We start from the raw sequence: 16,714 nt of genomic DNA, 5'->3' as shown, positions 1-16,714 counted from the left end.
ATAATTAGCTTCGAGTCATTCTTTGGGCACAACTATCAACTATCTGGAGCTGCTGTAAAGTAAGAGGACACATTTCACACCAGGAGACGTGTCATCATGACTTCAGGGCTTAAGAGCTTAACGGGAAAAACACAATGAACACAAGAACAAATGCTGCCTCCGAGTGTTTTCAGGGATGTGGTGTCATCAGCTAAACCAACACAAACCAAGCAAAAGAAAAGGAAAAAAAAAGGGAACATAGGACCGGACAAAACTTAGATTTGTGCAATAGCTCAGACGTTAAGAAACAGCCTGCAGCAATAACAGCTCTGCTGCTTTACAAATCCTTCAGATCTTTTAGGTACTTAACTAAACCACAGTCAGTGAGAAACCCCGTTTTTTGTTTGTAATTTAGTCAGAGGGACTGGAATAAATTCTCAGGTTCTAGTCTTTGAAACTTTACGCTAAGCTAACAAGCTGCTGGCTGCAACCTAACTATACTACAACTACTATAATAAACTAGCAAATAAGAAAGTTTATTATAGCGAACTAAGCTAAACTAACTAAAACTAGATGTGAAAAAAAGATTTTGCAATCAAAACTATAATAACTCTGCATATAAGCCAAATACCCAAAGTACAAACCGTCTGATTTAGCTTTAGCTTTTGATGATACCATTGTGGTCAGCCTGGCTCACTGCTTGTTGTACCATTATAAACTGTATATCACAGCTTCACATAGCCATTTATTTATGACGCCCTGTTTTAAAGCCTTGATTTTAGCATCGATGGCTGTCATCACCATAAATGGAGGAAAAGATAAAGCCCTAACTGATCAGTTACGACAAGGATACTAATTACTAACAGACATACCATAAACATAAAACAGGGATTTAACTTGCATTATAAGTGGCTCACCAGAGACACAAGCTTTTTGTTCCAGGCTGTAAGCATCTGTATTTTTTTGTATAGTTCAGAATTTAAAATGGGAGTCTAGGTGACTCATCAGCCTCTCCAGGAACTCTGGTTTTTAGCCTCGGCTTCATTTGTCTGCTTTTTTTTTGGTAAACTCAGTTCCTCATTGTTTGGCTTTGGTTATGATCATAATCTTTGCAGTGTTCAGCACAGGTTCTGAACTTCACTGCCATCCACGGCATCTCAACATGACAGTCCTAATCTCAAAGTAGAGTAACCAACACGCCTCGTTTAAAGCAGTGCTTTGACACAGTTCTATTCTGCCTCTGAACGCCCGCTAAGAGCTATTTGGATCTGAATGTGTCAAGCTAAGAATGACAAGCACAGCGGGGAGACACGAGCGCTATTAGCTGACACGTACCCGACATGATTAGCATCATAGTGGGGACTGCAAGCTTATGTTCATGAAGTTCCCGGGCTTGGAAATTATGGTGGAGTTAATAACACTCTCCCTTCCCTCAAGAGCTATACCCAACATGTGGGTGCTCAGACAAATATTTCCAACAGAACTTCACTGATGCTATCTATAGAAAGGCTGTATATTTGTGGAGCTGCAGCCAGGTGTTAACATGCGATACTGTTGGGGTAAGGCTGGAAAAAAACCTGCAAACCGACTTGAGTTTTAATAGAACCTGCAGGTCTAGAAGGGCAGTGAGTGTAAACACTGTTTCCCTGTGTGCTCTGTGGTTAAGCTTTCCGAGTCCAGCAGATGGAGACCAGATGAGGCTTTGACGAAGAAGATAATTATCCTGCGCCACGCCCAGACACACTGTGTGCCCAGCACGCCACGCGATGACATCAGGCTTCTCCTGACAGGGAGAGATGAAGGTACACGTCTGTGTGTGGGCGAAGGACAGGTGAACAGATTGGAGTTAACGGTCCATGTCTGCCCTCAAACTCTCATCCCGCGTGTGCGGTCATATGTCAGAAAGTCAGACTTGCATTACATCTAAATGCTTCTTTCGGAGTTCGGGAGAGTTAGCATATTCACAAACAGACCAGTAGCCACTACGATGATCATCTTGGGTGCCTGCTGGTCTGTTTGTGAAACCACCACACTTGAAAGCATAAGGTCATGTGATATATCAGGAATTAGCAAAACATGTGGTGCTGAAAGGAAAATTTGACCTCTCCAAAAAACAACTGCTATTTCCACAAGTGTTTAAAATGAACAGGAGCAGAGATGCATGACAGATAAATGAGATGTTTCCTTAAGAATCACATTTACTTTCACTGCATTATCTCCCAGCTACAGTTCCTAATTCAGAAATTAAGATTTTGCAACCAAAAAAACAAGCCATATCATACATTAATATTACTGACATCCATGCAGTTAGTTGCAGATTTCTTAATGAGAGCTCTGTAAATATTTCACAGCAAAGCATTTCAATAACTCTAATGGATATTCAGACTATGATAAAACAGCCAACCTGCTATACATTAAATCACAAGTAAAGCTTTAACAAAAGAGAACAAATAGGAGCTTATTAAGTGTTTTTATGTAGACACACCAAACTGTTGCTGCTGATAGAAACTCCTGTACAGCCATTATCCTTTAACTAACTGTGCTGTTTATACAACAGCAATAAAACATCGCACAGCTTGTGAGTCTGTTCCTCATTTGTCATCAATCTCCTCTCCTTCCACTGTTATCACTCTGCTGGGAATCCATTTCCTACTGGTCTGCAGGGAAGGGCTGGAAGTTATTGTGCTACAGACAGAGCTGCAGTGTATTATTTCCAGATATAATGACTCTGTGCTGTATCGCCAAACAGCTTTTTCTGTTCACAGATCATATTATTTGTTGCATCACACCAGCTCTGAAGACATGTGCTGACTATACAGAGCAGATGACCACAGAAATCTAATAAAGGCACAGAATGAAATGTGTTGTGTACCAATGAACACACAGAGACTACGAGTAAATAAAGCTCAACCTGTGGTGACATTTCAAGACCCTGGTCTTTTTTTTCTTTCCTAAAAATATCGCTTTCGGTTCCCCTTGGTGTTTCAGATCCCTCTCACACCTGCGAAACACAAACTCAATTATATTTCCATACTTAATAGTCTAAAAATCTAAAATGAACAACCACAAAAACTTCCTTTGACCCTTTGGTGAACAGCTTGAACCCTGTCCAGGGTACCCAGTGGTCCTTAGTTAACCTCCCACCGGCCTCCTGTGAGAACCCTGAGAAGGCAGCACCCGCAGTGATGCTGCATCCAGCGTCTAATCCATTTATAGCAGTTGAAAGATGAGCCTTGCTATCGTGTCCCCCTTTCTTCCATCTGGAGTGAGTCAGCCTTCCTGGTTGAGGAAGAGACTTGTTAGAGGACGCTAACCCCGCCCTGCCAAGGCCGGTGGCTCTGTGTGTTATAGGGGGGTAATTAAGGTAATTAGCCCAGGATATCAACCTCACCAACCACCTCCAGGCGAGAGAGTGACTCTATCAAAGGTTGAGATGAATAATGAAAAGACATAAAAGACTTTCTCCCAGCGCGCCTGCTGCTCATTCAGGCCCCATTAAGACAACAAAAACCACCAACTTTGTTCATCTGCTGTGTTTTCTGCCTTTGAGCGAGATCCCATCACAAAGGTTAGATATTAACTTTTTTTTAACAACCTTTTTAAATTGTTTACTTAACACTGATACTGTTTTTAGGCTGCAGCAGGCCGGTGGCTTCGTATATTCAGGTTGGCTCTTGGTTAAACTTGAGTTTTTGGGAGGTTTTATGCCAAATCCAAACAAAAAGTTCACATTTACAATAACCAAAAAAAAAGCAAAAAGTGCCTGAAAGGCTGTTGAAAATATGGGTTTTTTTTTAAAAAGTGAAGTCAAAGAAGGGTCTAGAAAAATCTACAAGACAGAAAGACTATAATGCAGAGGACTGGATGATGAAGTTATTAGAGACTCGTGCAGATAAGCTCACCATGCAACACGCAACGTGACACTAGCACAGATTACATCTAGATATACAAATATTAACGACATAAACATGTTTTAGATTTTATAAAACTAGATATCCATGCAGTCTCTGTATCTGGAGTTGATGTCTCTGATCTCAGCCATTTCACAGCTAAATAAAATGTTGATCAAATGCTGTGTTTTTGAAGATGTGGTAGTTTTTAGCCTTAACAGTTGTGTACTAGACATGTTAGAGACCTCTATTCAATAGAAAATGCTCGAATTTCAATTGGTGAATGGTTGAAATTAGGATAAATTCTGTGTTCAGGACGATAACTAAATAAAAACGAATGCACGAGGACAAAAACTATGATGAAATCTATCGACACTTTGGTCAATGAATAAAAATGACAAGAGAGACGACATGCAATTAGAACTAATTCATTTGTGTAGAAAGGAGGGACAAGTTGGAAAGTGATCCAATCAGAAATAATCTCCTTGTGCAGTCAGGGTAGATGTGCACATTTTATCTGCCCCCCAGGAAATGGTATAACAAACTCCCAAAAAAGCGCAGTGCCTGTCCACAATTATGATGATTTATGTGGGTAATTGGCATTTTTTTCACTAGTTTCTAGTTGTTTTTGTAATCATTAGTGAGGTGAATGCTGAATTTTTGACATCAGCTGTCTGTATCAATAAGGTTTAGTTTGCTATGATGCATGCAAACCTGAATCTGAGTTATATACAATTTAACCTTGGCCCAAGCGGCACGAGTTCTTTTCAGATCTGCATCAATTCTCTTAGATGACAACATATTACAACATTAAAATGTATTGTTCCCATAACCTTTGCATTACAAACTAACACACATCAATTTAAAAAAACAAAAAACAACACACACACAAAGTCGCGTAAACCTCCAAGGTGCCGGTTACCTTTTCGACCGCACAAGACTTAGCTCATCAGTCAAGATTCCCTTTATTCACATCACTCACAAGAAATCACATCAGCCATCTAAACACTCCTGACACACACGCCACCTCTTTGAGTGTGTGTACAAAGGAAAAAAAAAATCAGTAGTCGGGTTAAATCTCTTAGCACCCCCCCTTCAGAAGTGTCTGTCTAATCCAATCGGCTTCCAGCACATGCCTCACATGTGCTGGGTTGCCCCGGTAACCCACTCCCAGCTTGCTGGTACACAAATATTCGGCCTTGTGGCTCTGTGTGGAGAAACGCTGGAGAGTGCAGAGAGACTGCTGGCAGCAGCAGATGCTGCTGGCTCCTGTTCAATCCCCTATCTGTAATGTGAGCTAAACGGCAAAGAAGAAAAGGTCGGAGAGGGCAGCGCTGTAAATGCAGTGACCTGATATCAAAGAGCAAATAAATCTATTGTTGCTGGAGTGAATAAATAAACCATTCCTTTCTTAACATCTCACACGTTTAGCTGCAGGCAGTAAATCAAGATAAGATTCAGCAGTGACCCTTTGAAGCAGCTGTAGCTCCGTTAAATGAACTTGAGTTAACCACTGTAGACATCTGCTATCATATTCATGCTGCAAACTGTTGTGATAAGAGTTTCCAAAGCACCAAAATCCTTTTAATAAATGTCCATTCTTCCCAAATCAACAGCACCTCTACCAGAGTAGCTTTGCATGATCCACAGTTCAAAGTAATCCTCATTTATCTCATACTGGACTTCAGTACAGATACTCTGTATGAAACAAGCTGTTTTAGCTCCCCTTCCCTTGCTTTAAGGTTTCTTCTTATTGGTTGCCCCTGGCAAACACAACATTTGAACAACAGGTGGGTATCTAGATAGATTTTCAATATCTGTTTTTAGCCAATAAGATAAAATCATCTCATTAGTTATTTTTATGCTGCAAAATGATATTGTCACCAATATTGTCACTAAAACCTGCCATAAATGTTGCCGTCTGTGACTGAATGTAGTCAAATTGGCAATTACATGCAATCTGTTTCAGACAACACTGCAATTAACTGTGTCATTAGTCATTGTAGTTTTTCAGCTGAGTTGATTTGATCCAAGTTCGCTTGGCTAACATTACCTCAGGATAGTGGTGCAGAAGAGAAGTTGTCTTTTTCGTTGTATTATAAGAGTATTTATTAAAATATCAATACTTGTATTTGACGTCCCTGTATCGATACACAAAAGCGCTTCAATTCGACTACCAAAATAGGAGATAAAGCGGGTCAATTGCCATCTTTTGTCACTCGAAGTTCTTCTGTAGGTCTCTACTCTGGAGTCTATTTGTCTTTCATCCGTATCATGCATCACGTATGTCCAGCAGAAGACAAACTACACTCTGTGTGACAGCGATCAGCTGTGTACATACGGTGCACCGTATGAGCACGTGTGTGCGTGCGTACAGGTATGAACACATTAACAGAAAATCCTGTACTCGCTGGATGACTCACACTGAGCTGACATGTGGGGCCGAGCCATTGCAGTCACATGACCACACAGCAGCTCAGCGCACACGCACACATACACTGTGCATTGAGTTGACTGAGTCCACATCCCTCTCCAGTCGCCCTCCCATCATGCTTTGCGGAGTGATTGATGAGGAATGAGGTGGCTAGGGCAGCACTTGCTCCTCTGTGCTTCTAGCATCACAGATAGAAAAAGTCCTACACATAGCATCTTCATATGAAAACTATCCTGACCATGAGGCCTGTAGATTCTCCTACTTGATTGTGTCTAACTGGTGTTCATGATGTCAAACTCTAAAGCCACCAATCCAGCATTAGAAAAGTAAAATAAATAAATAAAATAATAACACAACAGCGAAAGTGAAAGGGTGAGCAAACAAGCAGCCAGTCGATAATAAACAGCTGGCTGGAACTTACTCATGGTGGGAGTCCAGCGGTGGGGGGCAGGGCGAGGCCCAAGTAGGGCGCGGCTTTGAACAGGTGAGGCTATTCTCAGCTGGGTCTTTCTTAAAGGCACTCATGACCTGAAGGGGGAGGAAAAGACAAAAACATCAGTCGGGAGTAATATTACATTTGAGAATTTACCAAGAAGAAAACTGCAAATATGACCACAAAAGGGTTTCGAAATAAAGAGTCTAAACCCAACAGTGGCCTGTACACGAGCTACACCCTCGATTTATATCCATGTCTGTGGTTTAGAAGTGTTGGGAATTTTCTTTGAACTTGTTCTGCTGTTATTTTCCTGGTCATGCTCCCTCCTGTCCTGCCTTCCGCTCTCTGTGTTGGACAGGAAGAGCTCAGGCAGCTTCTTTACACACAGCAAAGCAGGTAAAGTGAGGATAACAGTTACTGTGGGCTAACAGGTGTTTTTCCTGGTGATAAGAGTAATAATAATAACTATTGGATTGTACCACGACACAAATATTTGGCCAGGACACAACCATTTGTTTTTAAAATATAAGACTTAACCAGTTAATATCCAGCTCCAAACTGCAGGGACAGCAGTCTAAGCAGAGATGCCCACACCTCCCTCTCTGTGGCCACCTCTTTCGGCTCTACTAGGGCGACACAGTGAGGCAGTCCCAAGCCAAGTGGCTTGACATAAAATCTCCATCATATCCTCGGTCTGCCTGGGATCTCCTCCCAGTTAGACGTGCCTGAAACAAGACAACCTGGAGGCGCCCAGGAGACATTGTTGTTAAACATCTGAACCACCTGAACTCTCTTCATTCAATTTGCAGGTCCCTTTCTCCATCTTTACTGAGACCCTAAACCTCCTTTGGAGTTTCCTCCAAATGTCTCCCCATTTGCTACCCTAATGTAGCCAAAAAACACAGCACCTTCATCAGAGTGGGGTTTACAGTCTTCACAGCAACAAATGTTTGTGTTTAGGATTTGAAACACTGATAATCTTTGTCTTAGGATTTCATAATCAAAACAGTAACTTTAAAGGGGCTCCAACTGCTAAAGAAATAAAACGAATATAAATATAATATAAACAAACAGAGATATTCTGCCTCCAATCAATCCAATACACACATATGCGATTGATTTTAGGTGTGGGAGCTGGTCGTTAACATTTTCACCGGTGTGGGTGGGTTAACGGCTTTGGTTTTGTGTACATGTGTGTGAGAGTGTCGATCAGTCCAGGCCGGTCACTGGGCTAAATAACAGTAATGTGATGGCAGCACGCGGTAATAACGGGTAATTTGATCACTCTGCAGATGCCTGCAGGCAGTGGAGGGAGTATCAGGCAGGAAAGGAGGGGGGGTGTGCAGGTGATGGAGGAATGAAGTCCCCTCCCCCGGTTTAAAATGTTGCTGTGAGCAGAAGTGCTGCAGACGTGGAGGATCCAATATCCTCGAGAAAAGCAGCACAGGTCAGCAGAACAGTTCAGCAGCAGAGGGATCTGCAATTAAGCAGCACAGCAGCAAACCCTGCAGATGCATTCATAGTAAAGACGGACTCTTAAGCATCGTTATCACAGACACCGAGTTTACTATCCACCAGTTACAGTGTACATCCATGTCTGTCTAGATTTCATATTTGACCGCCCACCCATCCATAACCATGTATCCAGTCTGGGTCACCAGGTCACTGGGGTTGCACTTTCCAGGAATCCCTCTCCCAGTCCTCCAGTTCCTCAGCTGGTTCTGACTCTGGTCCCTTCTTGAATGACTTGAGTTCACCAGACACTTTGAAGGATGCTCATATCCAGTTTTTTATCCATAACTACTTTGAATTGAAAATAAATTGAAACAATGTTATTTATATAACTCCAAACCACAACAACCGTCACCTCAAGCTGCTTAATACTGTAAGGTAAAGATCCCACAATAATACAGAGAACACCCCAACAATCAGACGAACCTCGATGAGCAAGCACTTAGCAACAGTGGGAAGGAAAAACTCCCTTTTAACAGGAGAGGCAGCCAACTGCCATGACTGGCCGGGAGTGAGGGGAAGGACACAGGACGAAGACACACTGTGGAAGAAGCCAGAGATTAATAACAACTGGTCCTGTCACTATTTAATCTATTTATGTAACCCCTTAAGTGCAAGTGAAAACTGTGCCAAATTTGAAGATGTTCGCGCCAAAGATGGGGCGCCCATGACCTTAGCGCCATCTCAGCCTGGCAATATAACCCCTCCAGGCACGCCTTCCACCAGTGCAAAGGTATTATAAACAGCCATCCGTATTAAAATACCACTCTGCAGACTGTGCACCATGTCATTTTCCAATATCTACCACTTATACTGGATACACAGTAAATACAGAAGCAGCCAACACATGGGAAGACAGGTGACAGATGCTGCTGGTACGTCAGATGTTTCAGAAAAAATCCATGTGAGGACCTGATGCACATCAATGTTGGGCCAGAGCAGCAACATTTAAAGGTTTCAGCAAGAGTTTAAACTACAAACATGTCACCCTCCAGCCATTTTAGGGGGGTGGTGAATCTGCAAGAGTGCCAGAGAGGAAGTGAGATCTCAGAGGGTTTCAGGCAGACAGTCTTAGCTCTGAGGCTTTGACCTGGGATTAGAGCCACCATATGTTCACCTCTGCTAGTTATCAGCACTGAGCAAACAGAGCTGCACTGCATGGAGCTAATCAAACACGGTCACAGAGGACTGTGGGCTGATTCAGTGATACCAAGCACCATCCAGAGGTCACAAGGTCGGGTTTGTTTAGGCAATGTTTGTGCCCTGATGAGCTCAACTGAAGTGATTTGATTACACATTTAAAAACTGATTACAAAGCAGCAGGATGTAGCAAATGTGGTTTAAGGCAATCTGGCACACAGAATCTGGCACTGAAGCTGCTGTTTCCACCACTTTAGTTGCCAGATTATTAAACCTAATGCAGAAGCATCTTACTAATTATTCAATCACTGCCAGAAACTGCAGTTCCTCTTAAGTCCACATGAGGCCGGCTCCTAAACCGAGTCAATCCCCAAAGACTCCCATGTTTAAAGACCAAATTTACAGCCGACATAAACATGTTTACAGCCTGATAGAAGAAACGCTTTCGGTCTTTCAGGCCAGCTTCCCTGCTCATAACATCTCTGCCGGGTGCTGAATTGTTTTATAACTCTTCCCTTTTACATTACGCTAAACCTTAAAATTCTGTATACTTAAGTGCACGGCTGCTGTCAGTGACACATGGATGCCTTTGTCTCATTCGCTGTGGGGATGCACCAAAGACACTCTAAAGGGGTCACATAGAGAAAGAGAGTAGCAGCAGTGTAGCTAATTAATCACACTAATTAATGTTAATGAAAGTGTCAGGACTATTAAATAAGTGGACACCAAGTTAAAACACTAAGTGAGAGGGAAGAATACGGCTTTATACGTGGAGGTGGTTAAAGAAGTCGGCTCCTCAGATTTTAAAATGTAGTTTTAAGCCAACATTAGCATCTGATATTATATTACAATAAATTATGAAGGAAACTTACTATTCAAGCTAGCTGGCCAGCATTTGCATGAGCAGGTACGTTTCTGGCGACGATCAAAATGTGTATCTTCATGTTTTGGATTTATCAAAGGGTGCTAATAAACTACATGTGTGGCACTTGACGTGAACACAAGGATATTAAAACCCTCAAATACAGACTAAGAAAGACATTTTTAAACCTAATATGATTCCACTACCCTACAATAAAATTAACCATTGCCTTAAGGCCCAATTATCACCGATGCAGATGTCTTTTGTATGAGCCTCACTCAATCAAATAAAACCTACATTTATTTTTGTGCTACTTTAGAAAAGCATATGTGAGCACATCTCCTTCCATTTAAAACTTTTAAAAGTTTGCATAGACACCTTGATAGCAAGCAAATGAGAGAAGGAAGTCCAATATTCACCCTCCTCCTCCCTCCGCTTTGCTTTTATATGTTTTTTTATATGCTTAACTGGTTTCAACAGCTACTTGCTAACTGTGTCTGTGTGCCGTCTGGAGCTGAGTACATGCAGTGCTGGGTTCATCAGAGCTGAAATAACAAGTCGTGCAGTTGTGGACTTTTTGACTCTCACAGCTGAAAACGAGATACTTTTATTCTAAACTGCTCCGACTTTCCAAATTTAATAAAAACTGCACTCAAAAGCACTCAAACCACCATGCCAGCCAAGAAACAAGACCTCTTTTGTTCTCTGTTATAAACTCAGCAGGCCAGCAGCTGTGAAGGATGTGTAACTGCCGTTATGATGTGTTAAAAAGTAACTGTGCAGTCTCACAGTGGTTAGGCATCTCTAAAGTGAATTAAAAACCTACTGACATGAAAACAATCCAAACCAACACTGCAGAGAACAAGCGGCTGGCGGCAAACTGAGTCCAAAACGAGCCGTCTCGGCCTTCATAATCCCGCACTGCCAACACTGGTGTGTTTGCTGGACATCAGGATAGCCAATGTCGTTTTCTTCTCCCCACACACACACATACGCGCACACACATGCACACAGGCCAGAGGGCAGCTCAGCATCTGCTGGTATGTTGTGTTTTGCTGCTCTGAAGCTGGGCTCCAAAAGGAGAGTGCGGCGGGCTGAGCCAGCAGGGATCGGTGGCCAATAAAGATGAGCAGCAGCAGCTCGGTTGCCAAGGCCTGGACAGCAGTGAGGGAATGTAGGAAACCTGTGTGTGGGTGAGCCGCCTGCTGTGCCAAGTAAGTCGAATTCAGCTCTGCTGTGTTCAGAAAGCCTTATCAAAATTCAGCTGATATGTGAATCAGCCGACATCAAAACAGGTGACAGGTGAAGTGAAGAAGACTGCCCGTCTTAAACTTTAAGTGCAAAGAAACACCAAGCAGCAATCCTCCGGGGATGTGAAACTGCAGTTAAAGGCCACTTGAGGCTGTCTCCAGAATCAAGTCAATCCCCATAGACCCCCATGTTAAAATATCCACTAAATAACACAAACTGTTGTGGCTTTTATGTGAGATTTCCTGTGAGTTGTAGCTGACTGGTGCTTGTGGGTTTGTGCCTCTTACAGCACTGTAACGGCTGATTCGTAAGGGACAATCAGCTGAAGAAGTCTGTGGTTCCGTTTTGGAGGACTATATTGTTTTAGCAGGTATCTGAATCTCACCAATGCCGGTGTCCTGCAGGTTTTAGATATCAGCCTGGGTCAACATACCTGAATCACATGATTAGTTCGTTACCAAGCCTCTGGAGAACTTCAGGACATGTTGAGGTCATTTAGCCATTTGAATCAGCTGTGTCGGATCAAGGACACATCTAAAACCTGCAGGACACCGGCCCTCGAGGCCTGGAGCTGCCCACCCCTGAGCTGGCTACATCATACATACACATATCTATGATCTACATCTGTGATGATCTTTGTTATTTAATTTATCTTGAGCACACCCCTCATAAAAATGTCACTCCCCAATGGCTACAGCCTCCCCTCTTGCCACAACACAAAACTTCTCAGCTGGAACGTGACACAAAGCTCAAGGTATTGAGCCCAGATCCTAGTCCAACTGAGCATGCTCAACTTCCAAAGACACTCCATCTCAAATCATCACACTACAAACTCTAAGGTCCTGGTCCATTCCCAGGTGGGTACACAATATTACTCCGGTGGTTTTAATAGTGTGGCAGATTTGCAGTACTTGTCTTCCTCCCTGTTAAATTAAAGGATAAATCACCCAGTTAGCATAAAAGCTGAGCCTGGCGCTTTCCAAAGAAAATAAAAGGCACTTACCAGCACCTATGAAACCACAACATCTTGTCACACATCACACTGTGCTTTTGCAGGGATTAAAAAGGGAGATAAATATGATAATTAATGAAGTTTAGTGGCACCGTTTAGCAGACCCTGTCCCCTTTGGATGGAGTCAGGCTAGCTGCTGCCAGTCTCTTTGCTAACCTAATCTAAGTGACCGCTGGCATAGTGTTACCTTTACAGACAGAGAGAGAGATTGATCTGCTTACTGAACCGTCAGTAAAAACTGAGATTGAATCCATTTCTCAGTAAATGAAAACAATCAACAAATTGATGAACAGAGAAAAAATATGAAAGCTATTTGTTTTTTAAAAATGGTGGTAAATTTAACATCCTGAGATTAATTGGTTTAATAAGATGAATTAATTGTGGGATCATTTAACAATAAACATAAATGATAATTGTCATGAAACCATCACTATTATCATGTTTCCGTTGGCCTTCAGTTTTACTGTACAATACTCTGACTATTTGAGATGCAATACTTCAATAAAAAGTCATAAAACGTAGGGCAATACTCAAGCAGCATAAAAGGAGGAAACTTAAATACAGCCTTCAAATGTAGTCCGACTCTTTTCTCTCAGCCACCTGTCTATATGACCACACCCACACAGCGGGAGAAACATAGTAAAGGTCGGCTTTAAAACTGCAAACACACAGAGACGTGCTGCATATGGCCGAGAGGCACAGGCCTGCTAAAGGCTCCGCTGCTATGTTACTGAGTTTCAGTCGGACAAAACCTTCTCGAGTTTGTGGAGCCACCTGACGCCACGCAGGCTGGCAAATACACTGGCCTTTCAACAGGAAAGCACACACACACACACACACACACACACACACACACACACACACACACACACACACACACACACAATGTTTTCAATTGTTTCTGAAGAGGCACTGCAGATGCTGTTACAGAGGTAGAAAAGAAGAAGGAGATGAACTAATTTGTGCTTGTTGACCCCACGCTTTTCCATTTCCTGTCTCTGAGCCACACATCCAACAGCAGCCTCCAACTCAGTCCCTGGCAGCATATTTATTTATTTGGTCCAATATGGAGATTATGGTTAGACTGAGGAAAATATAATAAACTTTGCTTCAGAATATGGGTGCTAAACTGCCCTGGATATTTGTTAGCAAGGTAACAGCGGAAAATTCTTAACCTAAACTAATTGCAGCAGCATATTTTGACCAGTTCTGAACCAAATGCTCTTCTCTAGCAGAGTCTATGAATAAAGATATTCTTCTGGAAAGTCTTGTATTAACAAGCTGTAGATCAGATAACAAGGTGCTTCTGTGTTGACCGTCGCTGATGTTGTTTTAGTCATCATTTAGCTTAACACAATATCTGCAGGATGAAGCATAATCACCGAGTCTCTGATTTTGTTCACGAGTGAGGCAAGAGTCGACCATGAGACTGACAGACGTTTGTGGTGAAGAGATGGCTTATTTACCAGTCAATCTACCCTCACCTATGGTCATGAGCTCAGGTAGTGATTGAAAGAATGAGGTCACGAATACAAGCAAAGAAAAGTAGTGTCCTTTAAAGCAGGGCTGTCCAACTCCAGGCCTCGAGGGTCGGTGTCCTGCAGGTTTTCGATATCACCCTGGGTCAGCACACCTGAATCACATGATTAGTCCATTACCAGAACTCTGGAGAACTTCAAGACATGTTGAGGAGGTAATTTAGCCATTTAAATCAGCTGTGTTGGATCAAGGACGCATCTAAAACCTGCAGGACACCGGCCCTCGAGGCCTGGAGTTCGACACCTGTGCTTTAAAGGGTGGCTGGGCTGTCCCTTAGATATAGGGTTAGGAGTTGGGACATTCAAGAGGGACTCGAGTAGAGCCACTGCTCCTACACAGCTGAGGTGGTTCGGGGATCTGGCTAGCATACTTCCTGGACACCTTGGCAAGGCATTTCGGGCATGTCCTACCAGAAGAAGGCCCTGAGGTAGACCCAAGACACTTCAACATGCAGAGACCACCAACCCTCCCATTATTAGACGACTTGCTGCACCTCCTGAGCCACAGCCACCCAGTAGTTTTGCAATCATGCAAAATTCCTCTAGTAGAGTACAAGAACAAAGTGGAGCTGGAAAAGGGCATAAGAGGTTCCCTTTAAAGAAGCTGTAGACACAGCAGCAGTTAGAACTCTGTAACGTGAGTAAAAACATGTTTTGGTGCTTTTTGTTGTCTGATTGTGAAAGAAATGAGGGGAAAATACAGACAACTAAGATTAGAAGGGTACCTCGTATGCAGAAGGTCTCTAAAATGCCACACAGTGCAGCAGCTTTGTAGAAAACCAGCGTGAGGTTTTGTGTAAAAGGTCAAGTGTTGACAATGGTTTACAGACAACAGGGCAGCGTTAAGATTAATCAGACCTTGCGTCTGGTGCAGCAATGAACTTCTACCCTGCTGAAGAGTCTGCGAGCTAGAAACTGAAACCTTATCAGCTGGGCAGGTGATGCTTCCCTCAGAGTTCAGGTTGCTCTGAAAGTTTTATGAAGGTCAGTGAGCTGGCGGGTTAGGATTTACAGCTAAAGACTTTAAAGATCAACCCCGTCTAGCTTGACTTACTATACTCACATTCTGTGGAATTTGACTGTTTATTCTTATCCATTTCATCTCTATGTGTTCACTGCAGAGGCTGCGACATGTTGTGTGTGATGTTAAATTAGCTGCAGGCTTTTGTAGTCCTTGTTACCAGTATCTCAAGCTAAAAAAAAAAAAAACACCTCCTCGCTTAAAATTCCTCTACTTTGCGTCACAAAATCTGTTTTCTGAGGGGAAGTCCTCACATAACACTGCCCAGCTTGGGCTACAAGATAAGACATATTTTTATTCTCCCAGAGTTGGGAAATTCCTTAACACAATAGACATATAACAAAACGTTTAAATAAGCTGAATGGTATGAAGCTCAATAAAAGTCAATATTACCAAACTGATACCTTAAAAAGGTGAAAACTAATATGAAATTAAAGCATCAAAATACCAACCAGATTACGGCCCAAAGCGGATGATGTATGGCATCAGTTTGGGTCAGATTATTTTATGTTCTAGTTTTTTTCTGGCAGCTTCTGGCCTCACACCCTCGTGGCAGAATGACGAGCAAGTTAGACTCTTTCTGAGACTCCTCTCGCTTCTGTGTGGTTCACCAATATAAGCGCAGAGCGCTCTGAGAGCTGTGAGAGTTTATTTTATCCTACCGCTCAGCTGTGTACAGACTACTGTTTAAAGAGGACTCTGTAACAGGTGTCCAGGTTTGGGGAACGCTGCAACGAGTCATTCCGGTTGTCAAGCATGATGTCATTTGCTTTTTCCTAGTCCGAACGCTCCCTCGGTTCCAAAAAGCAAACGAACGCTGAGACACCATCAATCAGCTCCAATAAAATGATCAGTGTGGCTGTTCTCCCAACATATCATCCACGAAACAGAGGATTCACAAGGTTCTGTGGGATGAACCCCTGTCTGAAGTATTCTTGAATAAATTCAAATCTGCTCTAACGGAAAACATGTGGAAGGCTTTAGTTAAGTTGGGCGCACAAGAGAGGTGAAGAAGAGAGTGAAGGCAGGGTGGAGTGGGTGGAGATAAGACTGTGGCGCTGACAAAAAGACAGGAGGCCGAGATGAAGATGCTAAGATTTTCACAGGAAGTAATGAGGATGAACAGCTCAGGTCGAGCAGTTTGGAGACAAATTTAGAAAGGCAAGGTTGAGATGATTTGGACATGTGCAGAGGAGGGGTAGTGGATATATCTGACAACGGACGCTAAAGAAGAAGACTTCAGAGAGGGATGGATGTAGTAAAGGATGCTAGGGATAGTATGAGATGGATGTGAGATGGATGCAGATGATCAGCTGTGGTGAGCACTAATGGGAACATGCAAAGAAGAAGAAAAAGTGATGCTGGGCTAGTTGACTTGTTGTGATTTGCTGCCTGGCTAATAGACTAGTACAAGAAAGATATAAATTATTCTCAGTAAAGTTTATGTTAAGGGTCCCAGATGGACAGAGATAAATTCATCATATGGCAGGAAGAAAACACTGAAAACAGACCCAACTTCAGCCAAAAGGAGGTCTGACATAATCCATCCACAGCACGGGGTTAGTCCTTAATATGTTGCAGCGTGGCTTGGATTACTCACTATGAAATAGTCCTCATCAGAGGCCTCATGTCCACACTG

At 42.7% G+C, this 16,714-nt stretch overlaps 1 protein-coding gene across 1 annotated transcript in view; it reads right to left on the bottom strand.

Moving 5' to 3' along the window:
- The window catches only part of usp6nl (USP6 N-terminal like), a 93,369-nt gene that overhangs the window by 74,044 nt on the left and 2,611 nt on the right, over positions 1-16,714 (bottom strand). Inside the window, exon 2 of the mRNA XM_063501069.1 lies at positions 6,725-6,831. Within this exon, the coding sequence (XP_063357139.1) occupies positions 6,725-6,728 (4 nt within the window). The 5' untranslated portion in view covers positions 6,729-6,831. The remainder of the gene's footprint in view (positions 1-6,724; positions 6,832-16,714) is intronic.

Source organism: Pelmatolapia mariae, linkage group LG17, assembly GCF_036321145.2.
Source record: "Pelmatolapia mariae isolate MD_Pm_ZW linkage group LG17, Pm_UMD_F_2, whole genome shotgun sequence".
Classification (NCBI taxonomy): domain Eukaryota; kingdom Metazoa; phylum Chordata; class Actinopteri; order Cichliformes; family Cichlidae; genus Pelmatolapia; species Pelmatolapia mariae.
The sequence above is the reverse complement of the archived record's forward strand: the minus strand, read 5'-3'. Positions and strand labels throughout refer to the sequence as shown.